Source organism: Embiotoca jacksoni, unplaced genomic scaffold (genome assembly GCF_022577435.1).
Source record: "Embiotoca jacksoni isolate LCO1_2020_lvr unplaced genomic scaffold, fEmbJac1.0.p SCAF_1, whole genome shotgun sequence".
Taxonomy (NCBI): domain Eukaryota; kingdom Metazoa; phylum Chordata; class Actinopteri; family Embiotocidae; genus Embiotoca; species Embiotoca jacksoni.
Window position 1 is genome coordinate 8,108,949 of NW_027185229.1, and position 9,173 is coordinate 8,118,121.

The 9,173-nt window shown below is 42.4% G+C and overlaps 1 protein-coding gene across 4 annotated transcripts in view; it reads right to left on the reverse strand.

The window, feature by feature from the left end:
* Positions 1–7,517, reverse strand: part of magi1b (membrane associated guanylate kinase, WW and PDZ domain containing 1b) — a 144,379-nt gene extending 136,862 nt beyond the window's left edge. For all 4 annotated transcript variants that reach the window (XM_069146964.1, XM_069146876.1, XM_069146781.1 and 1 more), the window contains exon 1: positions 6,725–7,517. In XM_069146964.1, the coding sequence (XP_069003065.1) occupies positions 6,725–7,022 (298 nt within the window). In that variant the 5' untranslated portion in view covers positions 7,023–7,517. The remainder of the gene's footprint in view (positions 1–6,724) is intronic.
* Between the last annotated feature and the right edge of the window lie 1,656 nt (positions 7,518–9,173).

Below are 9,173 nucleotides of genomic sequence, written 5' to 3' on the forward strand. Positions count from 1 at the left end.
CATCCGAGTCCAACAGCAGCAGAGCTGACAGAACGACTTGGCCACGTCAGACCGTCAGGCACACACACACACACACACACACACACACACACACACACACACACACATATACAGTACATGCACACACACCACTTCTATCTGCAGGCATGCATATGATCCCGTTCCTGCCTTAACACAAGACAAAGAACAGAACTGATGTGGCTGCAAGTTGGTGTCTTGGTGCAAAACTTCATTACTCAGTCAACTAACATCATATTCCTCTCAGCTCTAAACTGAGTCTTGGCACTATAAAGCCTAAAGAGCCACTTAACACAATGTTTTTGCTTGAACACCTTAAAAAAAAATTAAAATAAAATAACATACTCACGCACACACACACACACACACACACACACACACACACACACACGCACGCACACACACACGCACACCATCCACAACTGAGATAACGCTGCAACCCTAAAGAGAAAAGGAGTTGTAAATGTGTGGTAGAACTGGTTTGGAACAAGACTGAAAAGGTCTCTAGGGGAAAATGTGAACCAGGTCTTCACCTGTTTTCTAACCGAGAGCTACAACCTCTATAACATGTATACAGCTGTCCCAGGTCCAGATTAAAGGTTGTTCAGAAAAACAGCAGATGTTAATTTCAACAATTGATGTTGAAAGATCCAAAAAACCCTTATGTTCTTTGGTAATTAGGATCAATAATCAATGGTTTTGAGTCATTATTTTCAATGAAAAAAATGCAAATATTTTCTCATTTCAAAGCCCTCCAGAGTGCGACCAGTTTGGTTGCACGTGACCAAAAATCTGCCACATTTTTGCTAATCGCACTAATGCGCCTGCAATTTAGCCGGTCTGGGTGTGCAGAGATTTGCCTTTGACCAACTACTCTAAATATATTTTCTGACCTCCCCTCAATGCAGCAATGATGTGACTCACCAAGCAGTTGAGAGTTGTGGGGCATTTTAGAGTCTGAAATCACCCCAGGGAAGAGAGGGGTGATCAAACACAAAGAGAGGGAGCTGGACGGGACTCGGTATGTGTTTGAGTGGCAGCAGTGAATGTGGCTGTACATGTGTATTTTGATTTACATTTCAAGATAAAAACATGAATTATGAGAGAGTTCCCCAACTTTGAGTAGATACATTTTGCTGCTTGTAGTGATACGAAGCTGCAGTTTATTCCAAGGAGCATTAAGGTGCCTGAAAGCTTTGCAACCAGCTGTGGAGGATGAAGTAGGATGCTGCTTAAATCTTAAATCATTTAGTCCTGTGTTAAGAAATGTCCAACAAGTATGGTGACTGATAAAACAGGTTACACTTTATTAAAGCAGCGCCAAAAGGAGTGGTGAAAAGTTAAGGGTGCACGGAAATGATGTGCTAGTGAATCTAAATTTAAAAAACATGGTGCAATCAATGGAAAAAAAAGTTCCAGCTTCCAGCTTCTTAAATATGAATATTTCCTGGTTTCTTTTATTATAATAAACTGAATATCTTTTGGTTGTGGAATGTTGGTTGGGACAAAACAAGACATTTCAGGCTGCAATACTGGTTCGACAGTTTTCCCCATTTTCTGGCATTTTAAAGACCAATCAAGAAAAAAACAAAAATCAACAGATTAAAGAATGATGAAAATAATTATTAGTTGCAACCTGACTGCATTCATCAAAGAGCACACCCTCCTCGATTGTACATGTATATCATTTGAGGAGAGTGGATGGGAGCAGTCTTTAAAGGGAACTGCCTCCCCCGCCCGACTAAACTCACCATCGTAAATTAGTTGGCCTTTCTCGTCCTCTGACAGCGTGTGTAACTGCAAGTGCCAAGTGTGACCGATTCCCATTCACACTCAATACAGCAGCCTATACTTGAACTAATTAGGAAAAGAAAGACCATTCTTCAGTAAACAATAGAAGAGGCTGCACACGTGTGCATAATGTACCGCCTTTATGGGATTACAAAAAGCGCTGCATTAGTGAGACAGCATTTCATGGTCTATTTAGTTGGTAACTGAGTGTCCCTCCAGTGTACTTAAATGCAGAGCTTAAGCTGAGCAGCGACACACAGAAACACAATTTTAGCTCAAAGTCAGCAGGATGCGTTTACTGTACACTTGTGACTTCTCTCTCGCCCTCATCCGCACACACATTTACTGAAATCTAAACACACTCCCCGAAATTAAAGCCAGAGATCTTTCCTGAAGCCGGCTATGAGGGAGGAAGTGAAGTTGTTCCACTGCTGTCAGAGAATACAAAGGTGGAAGAACGTTCGGGGCGAGGAGCGGTGTCCAACTTCCTGCTGAGAGAGAGGAAATAAACACTTCCATATGCAATCCCTGCCAGAAACACTTGCACATACACCCAGGGCCTGGAGTTAATGCAGTGACACAGTGTTGTAATTTCGAGCAGGCGGGGCCTTGTTAGCAGCTCACAGCGCCATATGAAAGGGAGAATAATTTCTGTTTCCAGAAATTTATAGCTTGTAAGGCCTTGTTCATCACACAGCTCTATAATATAATGCAGCTCGGAAAGAAATATACTCCTCCGAATGGTCAGGGGAGAGATGGCTGGTTTTTACGTGAAGAGGATTCAAATTTCGTGTGTGTGTGTGTGTGTGTGTGTGTGTGTGTGTGTGTGTGTGTGAGTGAGAGAGCGTGGTCACGTGCAGAAAATCCTGTTGACTAAAGCGACCCGCCCACACAGCATACCTCCTTCCTGGGGAAACCTCTGAACTCTGGGCCACTGTGCCATTTTTCATGTCCGGAAAACAAACAAACAAACACACACACACACACACACACACACACACACACACACACACACACACACACACACACACACACACGATCGTTGTTGACTACGGTCACTGACATACTGTAGCGTCCCTGCCACCACTAACACACCTTGATCACAATCTAAAATTTAGATATTAATAGTCCGCATGAAAACAGACAGACACACACACACACACACACACACACACACACACACACACACACACAGAGAGACACAGAGACACACGCACGCACGCACAGCATGTGTTCTCACACCAGAGAGAGCATGCCACTAATCTGGTTCCAATCTGAAACCTCTCTGTTGTGATTTTGTGTTTGCACAAGCATGTGTTTGTGCATTTGTGTGTGTGTTCTCGTTGTATATGTGGAGCAGTAGGTCATCTTATGACGATTATCCATAAAGAAGTACCGGGCTTATCCCATTGACGAGTCCTGTCGTAATGTGAGTTTTTTGTTTGCAAACACGGCACTCTGTTTTAGTCATTAAAGCCCACCTCTGCGTGCGTACGAGTATTAAACATTAAAATGCATTAAGACGGGGTCAGTAGCTGCTTGTTTAAAAGGGTTTGTGTGTAATAGTCCTTAATTATATAATCCAGTTATGGTCCCACGGCTTCTGCCCACTAAGTGCACACGGAAGCGGACTTCTTATGGAACAAGCTCAGCAGCAGATCTAAGGGCGTGTCATCTTCAGGGTAAATATGCATGTGTTGTTCTCTTTTCACCGATACCCAAACAAACATTACAGTCTCTGTAGTAGAACTCGTTAGAGCCTCTTATAACCTCAGACTGGACCTGCTCCTGAGTGTGCCTGCGTGTCTGCATTCGTGCTCTCAGCACTGAAAAGAGTGCTGAAGGTCCCGACATTACACCGTTCAACACGTCTCTTTTTGCAGCAGGTCGTCAACAGCGGTAATATCAGAGAGCAGAGACACTTCAGCGCCACCTCTCCTCACATCTCACTTGATTGAAGTGAGAAAATGGCACAAGCTCTGGGTAAAATTAGGTCACTTACATTTTACAGATGGCCTTTGTTGCTGAGCATATTTTCCCAATTAAGGCTGATTAGGGAGGGAAATTCCCAGACACCGTGAATTATTAAAAACTTGAAATGGAATCTGATCATGTGACGTTGTACGGCTGTGACACTCTACATTCCCAGATGGGTTAGGGGGGGTAGAGCAGTTCCTAAACAAGAGAAGGAAAGCTACACCATGTCTGTTCAAATCAACCAAACACCCGTAACCATGAGCGTCAACTCAAGTGTCTTAGAATAAACAAAGAATACAGATATTTCTGACAATTTGAAGTGATTAATATTTCTAATAGCAACTTTTGCTCTGCTGTGCTGATTATAAAACACTGCACTTTCAGGCTAAATTAAACCCTCTACCCTGGAGTCTAATTAATGGCACATATTTTACCTGATTAGCCTGATTGGACTGGAGATGACTGACAACTTCCTTGGCTGTGTTCCAAATGACACAGTTTCCTTAGTACACTAACAAATAGTGCTCTTACAGGTTAGGACTTCCTTCCTGTGTAGTACTTGAATTTCAACAGAGTAGTGTTATCTCAAACTGGACTGACCAGAAATAACCACAGCATTTCAATACATCACCCGTGTTCTCAAAGCCCTTCGTTTAACACACACAATAAAAAAAATACTGACGGCTCCTGTCCAACAGCAGTATAGTGGTACTCAGTGAAAAATTTAAACTTCTCTTTTGTTTTCTGCAACAGCTGCAGATTCCTCAGACGCCTGTATGTGAAAATTCTTTATGTCGGGGGTCACTCCCTTTCTGCCCCGTCGTGTGTGGAAAGTGTCCAGACTTTCACACTCAACTTCTGGACCTTTTTGAGTGCATCGTGCGGGTACTTGTAGTGCACTGCATGTTTCCATACTTGACAGTGTGAATGCACTTATGCATTCAAAATAGTTAATGTTAGTACTAGATTAAACCATTTGCAATACAGCAATTGACGTATTGTCCCCACACTTGTCAGGGGGCGACTTATGCCTTTACTATTCTTCTAAGAGCCTGTATATGAGCCCTTCTCACAGAAGTCATTTAGAAATGACACAGAAGGAAAAGCAAAAGTGTAAACAAAACCATTAACACTTTTTTGCATCCATTTTTGTTGTGCCACCGTCATGATTTAGTGGGACACTTGTGCCGTGTTCGGATTGTCCACAAGTCCACAATGTAGCGCACTATGTAGTGGACAAGTGGACGATTCCAACGCAGCATCACTTGGAACAGAGCCATCATTAATGTGATTAGTAACACCTGCGCTTAAACTACTATCACAGCTGAAAATGGGTCTCTAACATCACATAATCAGCAGCAGAGCTCCACCCATCTTCAACCTGAGTCCAGGTCTAATTAGTCCATAAGAGAAAACATCTGTGTGCAGAAAACGTAACCTCTTTTACTGAAGTTTGTTCTACTTCTGTGTTGAAAAATGCAAAGTATTTCCAACTGTTTCACATTGAAATTGCTAGTCAAAATTTTTAGAGAAACTTTAAGTTTATGAACCAAAATTTTTGAGACTTTTTTCCAAACAGCGTACAACTGCTTGTATTGTGTTTATTTAAAATGAAAAGCTGCACATAAATGCTCTGCACTATTGTAAATAACTTAGATGAAGGAAAAGGTAGCAGGAGCTGAACTCTTACATTATACCTGCTGCTCCCTTTCCCCAAGAGTATATTAACTTATTCAGTAAAAAAAAAAAAATTCTCCTTTATAACAAAGAAAAACATTTATTTCACTCCTCACTCACTGGAAAAATTATTGTTTCAATACAGCCCTCAAATGAATAAGGAAATATTTTGGTTTTAAATTCTACATGCAGCATCTTTTACAGAGCACCACTGAACAGGCACAGATGGCATTGCTGTAGGCATTCACAGGTTCTAAACATGTGAAATTGTCTTTGAAGAGTTGTTGCTCTTTTGTCAGTCTCTATAGGAAGTTGCTGTGGCCCCGGCCGGCAGAGAGCAACCCTTCAGCAGTCTGTGTTGCCACGCTGGGAGCTTGTCAGAGTGGCTCAGTGTCAAACAGCCCAGCCCTGCTGAGTCAAGCTGACCATAAACTGGCCAGACCAGCCACACTGGCCGGATGTTAGGTGCCTGATGTTCCCAGCCCTGTTAGGTGCGAGACATATGTGGCCAGTCAAGCCTGTTTGAGAAGTCATCAGATAAACTATAGCCCAAAAACAGGGGGCCAGGGCCAGTTTAGTTGATGGCTTCTCTAAACTAAACTCGCTTCTGCAGTATCCTGTGTTTCATTCCTACATTTCTTCTACATAGACTCCAAGTTAGACCTAGTTGGATAACCTAAATCCATTTAAAGTCACTGGATGAGTGACACCTGTGACTATTTCAGGTGTTGGATATCCATGGCTCTGTGAAAATGTTGGCTCATAAGCTCTAATGTACACATTATTTGGAAAGGTTTCTTCATTACAAAGCGTTGGGAAGAACACAGAACAAAAAGGAAAGCTGAGTACACAATGTGCGTGAGCGTATATTATTTCCATCTCCCTGAACCCGACAGGTGGCATTTTTTCGGTGGAAAAAAGAACTCAAACTCAAATGGCAGTTTAACGTGGCCTTGCTCGTGGACAGGTGTACAATGTCACGGCTTCCAAAAGTTTTAGCAACAACTTTAAAGTTTGAAAAATCTACAATTTGGACTTATTCCGACAAAATATCAACTTAATGATCACTCAAAACTCCACACTGCTTATCATAACTGTACATTGTATGTAAGCCGAATTTAAGACTAATTGATTTTGTTTAACAAAATAAGGCTTGGAATGACATTCTCAAATTCTAACATTTCTCAGTGAACTGAACAACATGAAAAGGCGGAAGTTTGAACGGAGTTTGGCGTGTGCCGCCTCCTGTTCCTGCTCTTACCTTGCCTGACAGTTTTCAACCTGACGGGACCTCTGCAGTTCTTTATGACGGTTTGTACGTCGTACAAGGGTAATCCCGAGATCGAGAGGTTCTCCACCTCCAGCAGCAGTTCCCCTTCATATACTTTTCCACTTTTGTAAAGCACCGCGTCCTCATTCACTTCCCCGATGTAGGCGAACTCTCCATTCTCCGCGCCGCCGCGCAACGGCACATTCAAGTCTCCGCGAGCGTCTTTGGAGACGGAGCACTCGTTCACTCTGGAGGTCCAGTGGTTTTTCTTTAGCACGGGTTTGGACATTGTGAACAGTTGTGAGCCGACACCAAACCAGGCGGGCTCGGGCACTGGGATGATGAGAAACAGTCAAGGCAGCCGCTCACAAAGTAGACTTGTATCCGAGTGAAGCGCAGCAAACTTTCTTTCTCTTCCACAGAATCATGGGTGCCTCAGAGTGTCGTCCCACCGCTTTCCCGGAGTGAGAAATCAAGCCATTCCTCTCGGCTCTGAAGTCACTCCTTACTGTGTAGATACTGTTCTCATCATTTTCTTAACATCCCTGCAGTTTAATCCTCCTTTACCGATGTCATCTTACATCTGCCACGGTCCCACTCACGCCTCTGGTCCCCCTTATTAAATCCTTTAAAAAAAATGTTTTTTTAAAACTCACTTTGAACTGTGTTCCTCTTTTTCTCCAGTTAACAGCGACTCCACTTTTTCCCCACCGTGTCAGGCCGTTGACTTCACTGGTGGTCGGCGTCCTCGGCTCCTTTAACCAGGTACGTGTGTTTAGCTGAATCTCATTTCCACTCTGGGCTCTGCTCTGCCGTGCTTCTGCTGCGAAAGTGTTGCTGTTCGTGCTGCATTCATGTGCTGTCGGAATTGCTTGAGTTCCAGAAGTCGTTATAAGCATAAAATAAAAGTAATTCTTAATTTTGCTTTGTTGCTTTTCCCATTGTTTCTGTTTCTGACAAGAACCCTTAACAATATGATTAAAAAATGGTATCTTGTTATAATTTCAATTTGATTTAATAAATTGTACCATAACTTTTCCCATTAGCTTATGTTTCCATGATATCTACTTAGCCTATTATTATTTTAATTTTACAGATTTGTATTTATCACCTTAAATGTGGGTCCAATTTGAGATCCCAATTTAATGCAGAAATGAACCAGATATGAGGCAGGCATATTTACATTGTAGATCCAAAATAAAGTGGAGCCTGTTGGCCAAATCAAATGACAACTTACACAGCCAATGTGTAACTGACTTGGCAACAAATATTGTACAGTAACGGCCAAAGTAGTGACATGCATATGCATCAGCATTTACAGTATCAGCGTTTGAAGTAGTCTATTGGTATGGGGTTGGCTTGGGTCATTGACATATTTGAGTTTGTGCATTGTATGTCGGAGCCCACAAAGAGCACTTGAAGGCAGCAGTATTAGGCCACAATGAGCGCATGCGTGCTACCCAGAGCAGAGGGCTTTCTTGGATGTCCCTTTCGGCCTGAAAAGCTTTGGCTTCTCCAAATTGGACTGATGGTGTCAGTTTGTTTATTTCAGTCGGTTGAAGCAGTCAAGATAAAATGTAGCTTAAAGTTTGTTAAAACTCCCTCACTGTGCATAAAATGTGCTGTCCTGTCTCTGTCGCACAATTCAAAACGCCTAAATGGTTCCTTATTTTGCTCTCAGTGAGAAGATTTATGTCAAAGACTGGCACTGATACTCAAAGGAAATTACTTGTTTGTTTAACAGTCTTTATAAAATGATTCTGACTGAAATGCTAATTTAATCATAGGCTACAGTCCACCTTGTCACTGGTTAACCCTGTGATCCTGCCTGTCAGCATTCCTCCATTTCAGGTCAGACAGGTAGCACACCATGTTTTCTTGCTTGCCTGAAACCTCTCCTCTCTACTTACACACCTAAGTGATACGGTAATGCCCAGGGAATTCGATCCATTACATCATACTCCGATTTGTATGAAGCTAAAAGGGTTTGTACTTTTGAAAAATGTTTTCCGATGTCACAAAGTCAGGTCTACAGAGAAACATTTATTGGGATCAGTCCCATCAAAAGTTAATATCTTTTCAATTGTCCCGAAGAGATGATTGGTGTGTCAGAAAAAGACAGGTGAAGGTCTTAAGGGGCCATAGGTGGCCGTTTATAATCCAGGAATCAGTTAGACGATAAAAATAAATGATATAGTCAAACAATCAGCGAGATAGACAATGGACTAAGACAACAGGGATGAAGAGACTGCTTGATGGGCTGGGCCCCTCACCTGGGGAACAGCACATGAGCTTTTCCCAGCCTAAAAATAACAGTGAAAGTACTCTTGGTCCTATGGGAGGAAAAACCATTGGCCTGGATGGGACGGGAAATAGTAAGTGCACTTTAAGCTGAAACCTTATAACTTTCCTTATCTTCATCCATTATCAGCTGCTCATA